Here is a 15,403-nt window from a genome sequence, read left to right as displayed (position 1 = left end):
TATTGGGTAGGCGGTTTCACCTCATCAGAAAAAAACCCGTCATATTTCTCAGTTTATCACCTTTACCTTTGAGAAGAATGCAAACTATTTGGAAAACCTCTTTAAAAAAATGTTTTTATGTAGAAGGCAGTCTAGGTACTTATAAATGCATTTTCAGTCTGAGAATGGTCGATATATTAAACAGTATTTTTAACAGTCATTAGATCATTGACTTTAACCCTAACGGATTTTGCTAACAGACTAAAAGTAATGCTTTTGTGTAATACTTCATTATGCTTTGAACTTCAAGATTCTCTAGTTATGCCACGACCAAATTCAAGTCATCAGTGGATGTTCAATAAGGCTGGTTTACCTGTGGTGGATGTAGTTGTAGATCCTTACATTGCAAATAATCTCCGCCAACATCAGAAAGAAGGAATTATATTTCTATATGAATGTGTAATGGGAATGAGGTAAGGTAATAATTATCCTTTTGGCTTTTAATACCTATAGTATTTTCATGCCCATGTTTGAAATGTGACATCTTGGGAAGTTTTGAGCAATTGTTCAGTTGATTAATGTTAGTAATTTTCTCCCAAAAGAGGCTGCACAAGTTTTTTCTGACCTAAATGTACCATCACACTTACCATGATTTTGCCAGATGTCATGAGAAGCTAGTGCACCAAAAGGCCAGTCATTTCTACATACCAAGTTTTATAAACACAGATAAAATCAAAGTCATGCTGAAGAACACTGCTTTCTGGGATTTATATTTCATATAATTCAAAGTTATTAATGTAATTTATAATTCAGGCTTTTAGAATAAAAAGGATGTTATTTCAACCTGTTGAAAAAAATACAGCATTGTTTTCAAAAGTATAAATTATAGTGTAATAGATTCCTTAAGGTATTGGATAATAATTTTAGTTCTAAAAGCAGATTTAAACTTTAGTTTTAGAGGACTAATGAGTTACTGTGGAAAATGAGAATTTTCATTCTAAGATCTTGTAGTATAACTGAATAAAAACCTACAGTATACTTATTACAGTACTGTAATAAGTATAAATAGGTTCTTTATACTTCATAAAACAACCGCAGAAGCAAATCCCTAAACCAATTATGAATAATTATAAATATGTCTTTTAAAATGTTACCACTGCCTCATTACATCTTGCAGAGTTAGTGGCAGATTTGGAGCTATTCTTGCTGATGAGATGGGCTTAGGAAAAACACTGCAATGCATTGCACTTGTCTGGACTCTTCTTCGTCAAGGGCCCTATGGATGCAAACCTGTGCTAAAGCGAGCACTGGTGGTCACCCCTGGGAGTCTGGTGAAAAACTGGAAAAAGGAATTTCAGAAATGGTTGGGAACTGAAAGGATCAAAGTCTTTACAATTGATCAGGTAAGATTTATTTCCAAAAGGAATTATGATTTTTTTCCTCTTTTTTTTTTTTTTTTTTTAAACTAGAGACCAAGCCTAGTAATTCTCTGTTAATATTTATTTGTAATACATTATTTCTTCTTCACATAATTGTCCATATGGGTATTTTGCGGTCAGTCATAACTCAAGCTCACAGGTAGCATATGTCTGTCTTACCTTTCCTCTGGTTTCACCTGTGAAGTTGTAAAAGGTGACATGCTCCTCCCTGTACCTCTTCAGTTTAAGGAGTTTTCTGTTGTCTCTCAAAGTGCACACCTTCCCTGCTTTACATACCAAAGCATCTACCTTGTACTCTGTTTCTGTGGTAGTTGCTTTTGTTCTGTACTGAAAACTTCTGTTTTGTTTTGGCTGCCTATTTTGGGGTACTTCAGGAGGTTATTCCCATTACTGTCACTGTCAAGAATTAGATCTCTGTTGGGATGATTTAAAGTCTCATGAGTTACCAGGCCTAGAGTCTCAGTGTTAGGTAATGAGACTATCTCTCATCTCTAGAAGATTGCAGACAAGTACAAATCTTACTAAGAAGCAGGATGATGCTGATCCCTGTCCTCTCCTATAGTGAAGCTGTTCCTGCTGGTATTAACATTCACGAATTCAAAGGAAGTGGAGAGCTTACAGTACCTGCATTGGTGCTTGCAGCAAAGATAAAGATACTTATATTCCAAAACTATTTTTAATCTAAAAATTCCATACAGGTAGACTGATGAAACAAATAGTACTTCATTCTAAAGGTTATCCAATCCTTACATCAACCAGATTTGCCTTTAGTTTCTTGCATTATGCTTATTGTCTGTATGGAAGAATGAGTATTTCAGATGAAACAGAAGTTTTCAATGGAAGTTTACTTCTTGGTAGACTGTACAAAATTTTGTAACAATAACTATTTCTTCAAATTTGACTCATTATTGCCAAACTCTTGAAACTGCTGATCTTCCACTGAAGACAATGCATGTGTAATAGGTGTATTTTGCATTGTTTGCTTTTCTTAGTAACTTGTTTCAGGTTGTGGAAATGAAGCAAACTGACTTGTCAGGAACTGTAATATAATATAGGTTAGGATGGGAGATGTGAAATTTCCTAAAAGAAATGGATACAAGGCAAAATATAATATGGCAACATTTTAACCTAAAAGGGTAGTTAGAGATAATTGAGCGTTTTCTTGCAGTTTTTATGAGTAATGTTGGGAGGAGAAAGCCTGAATTTGATGACAGTTACTATGCCCCAAAATGATAGTAGCTTTCATTTTCTTTAAGTTTAAATAACTTTAATACTCTTACTTAGAACTCATCTCATTGGACCTATTTGATTGGGGGCACTCAGCAGCTTTAAAGATTGTGTTCCCAAATGCCACGGAATATATTGTCATGCAAAAGGAAGACACAGTATGACTTGCCTGGGGTATAATGAGGTATTTCAAAATAATTTACTGTCTTTCTTCTCTGGAAAAACAGCAATTACCATACTGTTACTTCTCCAGTATAACTTAAAAGGAAGAACTTGTCTCAAACATTTTTTTCTGTTCTTGTCTATAAGAAATGCATTCAAAGAACTGGCAGACTTTTTAAAATGTTTTCCTCACTTTCATGCTGAAACACCACAAACTGATCCTAATCCTTCAGTAATAGACTTTTTAAAACACCAGGATATGATCTGCTTTTAAAATGTGATTACAGTTTAATTATGTTAAAATGCAAATGCCATGTACAGAACATTGCTTTTAAAATGCAGGCATCCCCACAAAGGTTGCTTTTAGGTCTTGTTAGTTCATATTCTCAGCATTTGAGATGTGTTTGAGAGAATAATTCCTTTATCTGTCTACAGAGTTATCACTTCTTACTGGAGTGGTTTAGATTCAGTTTTTAAGTCAAAATATCTGGAAAAATAATTAATTATAGGTTTACATTGCTTTATGATTCAGCATTTTTGAATTTACACTTTACCAGCTACATTGGATTTGAGCTAGTGCAAAGAAAGGTCTGTTCAAAGAGTAAGTCTGGGACATTATGGGCTTCTAATACTGATTGACAATTGCTCCATACATGGCTCCAGGCAACTTGCTTAAACCTGTCAAGTCACTTGGGGTAATTGCTAAAATGGAGGCTATAATATAGACATATCTTGCAGCCAGTTAAGAGTATGAATTAATTACTTGAAATTAGCTTGTAAATTTATTTTAATTTTTCATCCATCATCCACTGCTGTTGTTACATGCAGTAGGAAATACATTATATTTGGCTGCAGGAGGCTTGTAATAAGTCAGGACTCTCCTGCTTTTTTTTTAAAGGAGTTCAAACTGTCCTGAACACTTGATCTTTTACCAGGGGAGAGATGTTGGAGGCTGTTCCCCAGTGCCTCAGCACCTTCCCCATAGTCTCAGCTCACAGCTTGAAAATGTAGGAAAAGAAAATGATTTCTGAACCCTGGGCATCTTCTGCTGCTTGACCATCCCAAGAGAAATTCAGAGAGGCATTGCCTCTGTCTTCAAGGCTGCAATGTGGAGCCTATATAGTGGGCTGGGACAACATTGGGTCTTCCCTACAGAGCTCCTCTGTCTCTCTGTTCCTGTGTTGGGAAATTTTCTGCTCATTTTGAAAATGGCAGTAAAAATACAACAAGAAAACAGGCAGTTAACTACAGTCCTGGAAAGAACAGGAAAGCTCAAGTCTAGTTCCAAACACCTGGGGAAAATGGGTGCTTGTCCTTGTTACCTGGTCCTTAGTAATCCTTGCTTCCTCTGACACGCTGGGCCTCTTTGTGAGCAGCATGTGGGGGACTGATCTACTGCATGGTACTTTGTGAGATTAATGTGCTGGACTCATCCCATAGATTCATCTGAATCATCTGCTAGGAGGCTCTAAAGGCTGTGATAATTAAGTGGTGCTGCTTTTACAATGTATTACACCATCTGGCTCCAGACTTAGTTGTCTGTGTTTGGTAACTGATCTTGTTTGGAAATAAAAATACCTTCTAAGGCTCTAGATTGATTTGCTTTCACAATTAAAGAGGTTCTCCAGCTTGTCAGCTGCACCCATAGCTTGCTTAGTTAGTGAACACTGCTAGGACATAGGAAGAAGCATTCATGAAATTAGCATCTGGAGCCACGTGGAAAGGTAAGGGACATGCCCACAGTAGGTTTTTCCATTTTTATGCATAATTGCAAGACAGGTAAACAATCCTAGTACATTTACAAGTCTACACAGAAATGTAGCTATTTCTGGAAACCTTCTTGGAGGAAGCTCACCGTCCCATTACAGTATTTAGTGTGTGCATTTCCTCCAGCAGACATGAAAATTCTTGGTGTCTGTTGAAGGAAAAGGGCTTGAGGGGTATATGAGTGGAGATAGTTGCAGTCATTTTCTGACTGGTAATAGAAGGATTAGAAATATACCAGTAGACAGACATGTTTTCTGGGGCTGCTTATGGACTCTTATTTTCTGAGTCCCAGGGTGAGCTTACCTGTTGGCCAACCCATCAATGTTAAGGGCTAGTAACAAAATTAATTATAGAATAATTGTGGAATACCCCATTGAAAGGGACCTCAAGGATCATGCGATCCAACATTTCTTGGTAAAAACACTGTCTAGACAAGATGGCCCAGCATTCTGTCCAGCCAAATCGCCACCACTCCCCTGGGGAGATTATTCCAACAGCTGATTGTTCGCATTGTGAAAAATTTTCCTCATGTGCAATTGGAACTTCCTCAGGAGTGACTTGTACCCATTATCCCTTGTCTTTTCCATGTGACTTCTTGTAAAAAGGGAGTCTCCATCTTCACTTTAAAGGTTATAAGGTCTCCCCTAAGTCTTCTTTTCTCAAGGCTGAACAAACCCGGTTCTCTCAGCCTTTGCCCCTGGGACAGGCTTCCCGGTCTGTGGCTCTTCTCTGGACCTTCTCCAGCCTGTCCACATCTTTTCTGCACAGCAGGGACCAAAACTGAACACAGTATTCCAGCGTGGCCTGATGAGCACTGAGCAGAGTGGGATAATGACTTCTTGATCTCTGTTGGTGATGCCCCTGTGGATGCAGCCCAACATCCCGTTGGCTTTCTGTGCCAGCACAGCACTGTTTGCTCCTATTGATCTGATTGTCCACCTGGATCCCCAGATCCCTTCCACAGAGATGCTCCCCAGCTGGGTAGATCCCAGCCCGTGCTGCACACCTGGGTTATGTTTTCCCTTATGGGTGCAAGACCTTACGCTTGCCCTTGCTGGGCTTCATCAGATTCTTGCTAGCCACTCTCCAGCCTACCCAAATCTTCCTGCAGGATGGCTCTCTCTTCCACAGTGTCCACTTTCCTACTCAGTTCGGTATCATTGGGAAACTTCATCAAGTGGTACACTTGATCCCGTCTTCCCGATCACTTACGAAGATATTAAACAGCGCTGGGCCCAGCATCGATCCCTGGGGGACCCCACCCGTGCCACGCTGACCATTTGAAAAGGAGCCATTGACCAGCACCCTCTGGGTGCCGCCTCTCAGCCAGGTCCCACCACTACACAGAGCACTCATCCACACCATAGCCCATCTGTTTCTCCAGGAGGAGGCTGTGGGAAACCATACTGAAAGCCTTGGAGAAATCCAGGCAGGCAATGTCCACTGCCCACCCCACATCGACCAAGCAGGTTACTTTGTCACAGAGGGTGGTCAGGGTTGTCAAGCTCAAATTGTCCTTACTGAGTTTGTGTTGGCTTTTCCCAATCCTGTGCTCCATCTGAATTGTGATGATGCCATGATGATTTTTTGCCTTTTCTTTTAAACCCCTTTTATACCTTTTTACAACTTCTGTATTCTTTAGTGCTTTTGCCTACATTCTTGGACTTGTTTGTTAAGCTAAGAGACGAAACATTTTAGAAGTTTCGTAGTTAGGGATCAATATGCCCCAGACCCCAAGGTCCTCTCCAGAACACAAAATAGAACCATCCAGAGGAAGGTTCCTTGGGGAGGAGGGGCTCACTCGAGCCTGTCATTGGGGAATCTTTGATAGATATGCTAATTAGTAAAACCTATAATGTTATACCAGATCTGTTGTGGGTGTGCATTACGATGTGCATTTCGGTGCATTCAACCTGGACGTAGTGCATCTAAGGATCCTTAAAATAAATACCAAGGTAAAATCCCTTTTTCCCTTTTAACCACATTTGACTCTTGGTTTTAAAGACCAGGAAAAGGCATCAGTGAGAGCTCCCATAAAGATTCATTCTATAGTTTTAAGTTCCTCCTTTAAGCCCTACTTGTAGATGGGGGTGATATTATCCTTCCAGTCCTCTGGGACATTCCCTGCTCTCCTTTGACTTCTCCAAAGGTTATGCAGAGTGGCCTTGCAATGATGTCAGTCAGCTCTCTTAACACCACTGGGCAATGCCAGGGCCCATTAATCCATAGGGGTCAAGCTCCTGTAATAGCTCACCCCTCACTCTTCACTGATGCTGGTGGGTCTGTATTTGCATCAGCCTGGATTTTTGTTCCCTGGGCAGGGAACCCAGCACTGCTGGTGAAGACAGAGATAAAGAATGTGCTGTGTCTAATTCACCTCTCCTGTTTATCGGTGGGCCAATATTTTCCTTCTGTTTCTGCTTGTTTTTTATATACCTGAAGAACCGTTTCTTGCAGTTTTTGATGTCTCTGGCTGAATTAATTTCTAGCTGAGCTTTTGCTTTTCTGCCTGCATCTCTGCAGGCCCTGGCAATGCCCTTGTAGGTCTCAAGAGGTATTTATCCACATTTCCATCACTGCTACACTTTGCTTTTGATTTTGACTCAGAAGCTAACAGTTAAGACAAGGGGGTCTCTTGCTTCACCTGTTTCTCTTATCTTCAAATGGGATGAACTGTTTTCATGCTTCCAGAAGAGCATTCTTGAAAAACTCCCAGCATTTGTGAGTTCCTTTGGCCTCCATGAAAGCTTCCTGCCGAATCCTTCCCAACTGAGCTCTGAGCAACCTGAACTCTGCTCTTCTACAATCTGATACCTAGAACCTATTCATTAGGTTAAATAATATCAATATAATATCATATTCAATGATATAATATTCAATTAAAAACTACAAAGGGAATTCTGGTACAATGTGGTAACTTCCCACTGGACTTTACCAGGCTGAGATCCAAAGGGAATATACAAGGAGCTACCTGTGTCTCTCCATTATCTTGGCTTTAATTATTCATTTGAAGCTCACCCAAATGCCAGCACTGGGAAGCTGTCACAGGAGCTCCCTGCTTTTCACCTTCATGGTAATGTGTCTCCGAGGATTTGAAGGCTTAAAAGAATAATAAATTTTCTCTTAATGAGGTGGTAAAACTCTAAATTGCTGTATCAGATTTCCTTTGCAAATTAGGAAAGAATCAATAATCCGAAGTCATGAAGGAGATAGTAAATACCTTGTGTCATGCAAGAAGAAATTTCTATAGTTACTGGATTTTTAAGGAATGTGATGATTTTTAAGGATGTGATCTCCAAAGAAATAGTTGGATGATGTCTTTTCCTTTATGCCTGCAGGACCACAAAGTAGAAGAATTCATCGGTTCTCCACTTTATTCAGTTATGATAATCAGTTACGAGATGCTGCTGCGATCTTTGGATCAAATTCAGGCTGTAGAATTTAACCTCCTAATCTGTGACGAAGGACATCGTCTGAAAAATAGCACTATTAAGACAACTACAGCCCTTACTAGTCTGTCTTGTGAGAGGAGAATTATCCTTACCGGTTAGTATCTATAGTTACTTTGAATATTTTTTTATGTTGATAGTGCTAGGTTGGGGTAAAAGAAAAAGATATTCAGCAGGAGATCAGTGGGAATTTTTGAAATGGGTATTAAATGAAGAAATCTCGGGTCTTGTAAAAACAGGTTATTCCCAATCTTTTTTAACATAAAAGCAAAATTTGTCATTCTTCAGGGGCAAGCAAGGAGCTTGGATCTTCTGTAAGGGAGTCAGGACTCTGCATACACTCAATGTTTTCATTGTAGTTATTTAATAAAATTGATTTAGAACTTGACTTTTAAAATTCTTTTGTCAGAACAATTAGATGTGCAGTCTGTTTGGTTAGGAGTACAGTATCTTGTTGTTCCTGGTAAAGTTTTAGATCAATTCAGGACTCAGAGTAATTCACATTGAAACAAAACATCTGTTTTCAAGATGCATTCTCAACATTAAACCCTGCATTCAATGTACTTCCATCAAAGAAAAAATTACCAATTCCAGAATTTTTTTTTCTTTTTCGAGGTACTCCGATCCAAAATGACTTGCAAGAATTTTATGCATTAATAGAGTTTGTGAATCCAGGAATACTCGGTTCTCTATCCACGTATAGAAAGATATATGAGGAACCAATTGTCAGATCTAGAGAACCTTCAGCAACAGAGGTATTTGGTTAAAACTCCAGTTATAGAAGAAAATCCATAGTAAAGTGAAATTTGCATTCTCTAGAGTAAAGTGAAGCTCGGGACTGCTAATAGTAGCTGAAGCTTTTCACCTTCCTATTTGACATAAAGTCACTTGTTTTCCAAAGGGAGCAGGAGTACACACATGTTAAAATCACCTCATTTCGGCTGCCTATTAATTATCAGTCAACTATTGTGCTTCCAGCACCTGCATTCCTGGAAATGCCATGTGCATTGCCATGTGACAATACTTCCTTCATTCATTCTTAGTTTCTCTGCAGTACTGCGAGGTCTGCATGCGTTCACTGCATCTCAAGAAATTCTAGAATATAATTCAAGCTTTGGATGTTGTCTGGGACATTATTTTCCTTTGTTTAAGACTTTAGAAACCAGACATAGAACTAAGCTAATGCAGTGGTACTGACTGAAGAAGAATTGGTCGTTACAGTGCCATGTCAAAAAGTGGTATCATACTTTTAAATTGTTATTTAAATACCTAATTAAAATTATACAGAACATTGTTCTGATGAAATACAAGATTATAATTAATTTTGTGCTTTGTTCTTTTAGGAGGAAAAGGAATTAGGAGTAAAAAGAGCAGCAGAACTCACACGCCTCACTAGACTCTTTATTCTAAGAAGAACACAGGAGGTTATAAACAAATTTCTGCCCCCCAAAAAGGAGAGTATAATCTTCTGCCGACCAACAGCGCTGCAACTTGAATTGTATCGAAAACTGCTTAGTTCTCATGTTATTACATCCTGTCTACAAGGCAGACTAGAAAATAGTCCTCACCTAATGTGTATAGGTGCTTTGAAAAAACTTTGCAATCATCCATGTCTTCTCTTTAAAGCTATAAAGGTATATATTTGCATGGGGGTGTGTGCCTGCAATTAGCCATTTCAGCAGACACAGGTCACTAAAACTGTGTTATGGTCAATGTGCATGTTGCTTAAGGTCATTTCCATACTCTCATATACAACTTGCTCTAGGAAGTCTGCTTTCAAAAGCACAAATGTTAATAAATCTTAATGTAGTCAGGGAAGGTATCTCACCAGTTTCCTATTGCCTTATGCTGTTTTCTCTTTCTTAATGTATTTTCCCTCTTAACCTTGACTCTGAATATTTGTAAAAATACATATAAATGTGATTTCTACAAAGAACACTGTTAACTAGAGATTACTGTATGTACTTTGTCTACTGGTTTCTCTGAAACCTCCCTGTCCACATGATAATTTCACTTTTTCAAACTTAATGACACTGGGAGCTGCAGGCTCGAGATGTCTGTGATACTAGATATCTCCATTACCACTTCTCCTGGGACTGTATATATAGAAATGTTCTTATTCCTATAGGTAATTAGTATGATAGTTAGAACTTGGTAATAGTAACTTCCATGGCCTCTAGCTGATGTCCAAGTAAAGTGAGTGGAAATGTAAATCTTTCTTAAAAGACGTACTTCATCACTTTGGTGGAATATCCACAGTACAGTATCCCTGTGACTTTCAACACTGACAAGTAAAGTTCATTGCCTTTACTTCATAGTATTATAAGCATTAGAAACTTTTCATATGCAAAACCACGAGCCTTTATTAAATATAGGGATGGGAAGGACTGTATGTGCAAGTCATTTATTGCCGTTGTGGTTTTGGCATTTGAGTAGTCTGGCTTTTTCCTCCTTGTGGAACATTGATTTTCTAAGTACAGCAAAATATTACCTATATTTCTGCTATTTTATTGGTTTTGCTTGCTAGCTTTTCTTCATTTCCAGTGGTATAACTGAATCTTAATGACAATATTTTCCTAAACAGAGTGAATGATTGGGAAGTTTCATAATAAGATACTATGGGATTTAGAAAGAATAAACAGTGTATTGATTTTCTTCTCATTCCTAAGGTTTAGATATGTCTTTACTGTGGAAATACATTTGTGAGGTTGTTTAAGTAGAGAAGGTGTACACATTTTTCAGTTTTAAGTATTTCAACTTTCTACTTAGCTGCAAACAATGTCTTAGATTAGAGGGTGACTGAGTCACCCCAGGACAAGGGTGTAAACTAAAATAAACACTATAACTGTTTTAAAACTTTGCTTTCAATCCAGTGTTGGGAGGTTGTCATGCTCATGCCGACATAATATATTGCTTTATGGCAGCTTTTTATGCCTCCTTTTGTCTTTGTGATAAAAATATAGCAATCTTTAAAAGAATTATGTTAGAGGGGATATGGAATTTTAATCCTTTTATTTTCAATAGGAAAAAAGCCATGATCCTATGTCTGAGGACTATGATGAGTCCAGCCTCTATGAAGGTGTAATAGGTGTCTTCCCACAAGGTTACACTTTGGACACTTTCTCTGAAACTGATTCAGGAAAATTGCAGGTGCTGGTGAAGTTGTTAGCAGCAATCCATGAGCTCAACTCTTCTGAAAGGCAAGTGTGAAAGAAAGGTAGAAGGGAGGTAATGGGAGTGACCTTCTGGATATTGATTTGCTTTTCAAATACATGGGAGTGTAACATTCAAAATAAAGGTATTGCAGCTGTTTGCAGGGGTGCCCAATTAATTAATGCATTGTACTCCTGGCTTTCTTGTTAAATTATGAACTAGAATTTGACATAATTTTTAAAGATGCTCTTCATATTTTTTCCAGATAGAGATACTTGTATTTTTTACACTGTAAAGCAAGTAAGATAGTTTGCTACCGCCCTTGTGCTGCCTCCTGTACTTGCAGAGGCTTTCCAATGCTTTGTATCTTCTTGAGAAGATGTGTTAATCTATTAAATTGCACTAAAATATTTTCATTACTAGATTGTAAGTTATTTCCTCTTTAGTTATGCTTAACTGCTCACTGCTTGCTGCCTTTTCTGAAGTTCAGGGCAGCCACTCTCAACAGATGAACATGCCCGAATTTCCCCTGTGGTAAATGCCACTGACATGTAGGAAATCTTCTGTTTATTATGGGGTAATAGGATGCACATGATTAATTTCTGTGCGATTGCTGATTTGTGGGAATCTCACATGACCTGGTGCCCCAGGACAATTTTTTATGGACTCATGCCTTAAAGCCCAGCTATTCCAGAAGTATTTAACTTTTAACTTTTATTTCAACTCATGCTTAAATAGCACACACTGTAATTCAGTAGTGGGAAGTAACAGCAGCTCTCTTGACACTGATGTAATGGAATATGAAGATATTCTCTTTTTGCAAATCAGAAAGTTGAGCCTGTTGCTGGAGTTTATATACTTAGCATCCATTGAAACCAATGTCAGCTGAATAGCTAAATGTACTGGCCTTGTTTCGTGTAGGTCAGTGAAACCAGGGGTGTCAGAAAAATGCGCATCTCCCTGTAGCAGTGCTTTAGGAACTGTTGAGTTGAGGCATTACTTCATGCCTTAAAGTTTTGTTGCTTTAATTCAGTGCAGTTCATGTTTATTTTTCTTTGGTTTCTCTGCTTTCATTGGTACTAAATAGTTTTTGCAATATACAGACTCAGTTCCAGTCCTAACCTGAAATTTATATTCTGTTTTTGAGTGAAAACAAAGGTGTGAATGTTGTGTTGATTGACAAAAAAAAGTCTTGCAAAGTCTTTACAAACAAGTCATGGATGTAGTTCAGTTGTAAAGTGTAATAATAAAAATATTCTAAGCCACTTCTAAAATGTTAATATTTTCATTTTCCCCTGAAATTATTAGTCTAGTTCTTCAGAACTTGTTTTTAATCAAAATTATTTAAAAAAAATAATGAAATGTATTACATTTAGTTTAGATTACAAAAGACCTCCAAACGAGATCTGGCAGAAAATGCTCTATTCTTTTACTTATGGCTTAAATTCAAAAGATGTTTGTCTACTTAGTAGAATCATCCTCAGTATCTGGGAGGATAGCAATTCTAGATTTTCAGACCTTTGAAACCTATTTAGGCAAAATTTCAGAGAAAATAGACCAACATAGCTTGGTATTAGTGTAAGGCATCAGACTGATTTTGCTTTCTAAAAAACCCCAGTGTCTATCTTTCACTAGTCTTCATCCCCATTCTTTTCAGCCATAAAATGCAGGAAAGAATCTCTGCTTTCCTACTTGACTTTCATTATGATTTTTGTTAGAATTTTGTAAGTTTTTCTGTAGAAATTCATAGTAGCTTTATCAGTAAGTAGAGATATTTATATGTTATTTATTAGCTCCTACAACATCCTCTGCAAATGCTGTCTTAACAACAGTTATTTTGTATAAACAGAGAAACAGAGATTTTAAAAAAAAATCTTGGTGATTGGTTCTGAATGCCTGCAATCTGTGCATTATGCTAAATTCTGTTGCAAAGGGAGGCATTAATTATTTAACATTTGAATGCTTGACAGTAGGTATAAGGCATCCAGATCTAGTATGTGCTTCTAATTAATAGGAAATGTTTTATTTAATAGAAAAAGTAACCTTGGGTTGATGTATAATTTTTCACTTTTATTTTCTAAGATGTTTTCAGTAATTTGTTATTGAACTTTAATTTTACCAAGGTTTAGGATGATGACTTTGTTCTACTGTTTGACAGAGTCGTGTTGGTATCCAATTACACTCAGACATTAAACGTATTACAAGACGTATGCAAACGTTATGGATACTCCTATACTAGACTTGATGGACATACTCCTGTCTGCCAGAGACAACATATTGTCGATACTTTTAACAGTAAATTCAGCCCAGCTTTTATCTTTTTGCTGAGTTCAAAGGCTGGTGGAGTAGGACTGAACCTGGTTGGAGCATCTCATTTGATCCTGTATGATATCGATTGGAATCCAGCTACAGATATTCAGGTCTGATAACAACTGTGTATGTGTGGGTTGGGATGGGCACCAAATGAACTCTTGACTGATTTTGAATTGCCTGGCTTTACATGTCTTCCTGCTACCAATTATCACACAGTATCTGGACAAGTACAATAATGAGGGAAAACTTTCTAAGAAAAGAAGAAATATTTCTCTGTCTTATTATATATCTTGGGATCATTAGAAGTTCTCTTGCAGTAAAAAATAAAAAGATTAAATTCTGGTTTCTTTGGAGGAGTGAGTCACGTATCTTCTTTGTCTCTTGATGTCTTTTTTATCTGGAGAGTTGCTGTGTTTCTAAAAGGAAAAGGAAAATGGGATTAGATTGCATAGCAAATGTTGCTGTTGATTTGCAATCCCTGAGAAAAAGGGAGAGACTCTGATCAGAATGGCAAGAATGAGAAAATCACATGGCAGTGATGCCAAAAGAAAGAAAAGAGAGCCAATGCTGCGCTATTCTTGTAAAGGCACTGTTGGCCTCAAGGGATTGTTTAGTTGGCGTAAGACTCTTCAGTTAAAATAGTCCTTAAAAAATAACAATTAAAAAATCTTTTTTTGAACTCAGTAAGAAACTTTTTATTGTAGAGTAATGCTGTGTCCTTAATACCTGAAATAAGCTCTGATTCTTGGCCTTACTCCTCTTCCCAGGGTGAATCAGTACCCTCATGTGGTCACTTGTCTTGTTGCTTGAAAAAGTCTGCTAAATCAGACAGAATTGCTGCAGCTTGCCAGGGACTGCAAACTGTGTTGTGTGTGTTTGTACCGAGTATGTGGGTGTAACCCAATCATTTTCAGAAAAAAGAGATCATCTAGCAGCACTCAGTTTTACATTTTGTTTGTTTAAGAAATAAAGGAGGCGCAAACAACCATTTTTAGAATTTCCAAATAAATGTGAAAGTCACTTTTAAAGATGTATTGTAGCAAAAAAACCAATTTTGGAGATGGGGGAGAATGATCAATATTCCTGAAATATTAAATAGTTGTTAATGGTTGGAAAACAAATATGAAGAGAGGATTTCTTTCAGGAAATAATTGAAATACCTGCTTTCCTACTTTAGTATATAGAAAGGTAGGGAAGCATAAATGGCAGAAAGTAAATTATATTTTCAAAGTAGTTTACAATTAATACCAGAAAACTTACACAATTGAAACACCTACTTTCCTACTTTAGTATACAGAAAGGTAGAGAAGCGTAAATGGCAGAAAGTAAATTACATTTTCAAAACTGTTTACAATTAATACCAGAAAACTTACACAATCACAGAGAGTTATTGAGGAATGCATTATCCAGACAACATCTCTTTGAACAAGTGAGCAGAACTGGTAATTCAATCAGTGAAGGCTACAAGCTTTAGTTAAAGTATCCTTGTATAGCAGGCTGTTAATGCTCTTCATCTTGCTTTTCTCAGGCAATGGCTAGAGTGTGGAGAGATGGTCAGAAACATACTGTTCATATCTACAGGCTGCTAACCACAGGTCAGAGATGGTGCTCAACTTACTCAGAGTGAGACAGATGTTGACATTTTGTTCATAAAAGAAAGGGGGGAGAGTGTTTTTGGAAATAATTTGTTCTTTAAAAATACATATTATTTGTTCTTTAAAAATATATATTTGTTCTGAGTTCAGTTAAGATGGAGACATCACATTGATTCACTTGCCTTTGGTTTGCTTTTTCTTAAATAACTGAAAATAGTGATTTAACATCTCCTATGTGTATTGTTATGAAGAAATGGATTTGGCTTCTTTGTAAATACTGGTCAAAAATTATCCCAGTTTATCTGTTTTTCTTTTCAAT

General features: G+C 37.4%; 1 protein-coding gene across 2 annotated transcripts in view; it reads left to right on the top strand.

Annotated features, from left to right (window-relative positions):
• Window positions 1-15,403, top strand: part of RAD54B (RAD54 homolog B) — a 64,711-nt gene that overhangs the window by 45,272 nt on the left and 4,036 nt on the right. For both annotated transcript variants that reach the window (XM_048286540.1, XM_048286541.1), the window contains 8 exons: window positions 290-452; window positions 1,157-1,382; window positions 7,913-8,120; window positions 8,639-8,778; window positions 9,367-9,657; window positions 11,048-11,223; window positions 13,335-13,596; window positions 15,018-15,084. In XM_048286540.1, the coding sequence (XP_048142497.1) occupies window positions 290-452; window positions 1,157-1,382; window positions 7,913-8,120; window positions 8,639-8,778; window positions 9,367-9,657; window positions 11,048-11,223; window positions 13,335-13,596; window positions 15,018-15,084 (1,533 nt within the window). The remainder of the gene's footprint in view (window positions 1-289; window positions 453-1,156; window positions 1,383-7,912; window positions 8,121-8,638; window positions 8,779-9,366; window positions 9,658-11,047; window positions 11,224-13,334; window positions 13,597-15,017; window positions 15,085-15,403) is intronic.

The sequence above is a fragment of the Corvus hawaiiensis genome, chromosome 26 (genome assembly GCF_020740725.1).
Source record: "Corvus hawaiiensis isolate bCorHaw1 chromosome 26, bCorHaw1.pri.cur, whole genome shotgun sequence".
Taxonomy (NCBI): Eukaryota; Metazoa; Chordata; class Aves; order Passeriformes; family Corvidae; genus Corvus; species Corvus hawaiiensis.
Note: the sequence above shows the minus strand (reverse complement) of the source record. Positions and strands in the feature narration are given on the sequence as shown.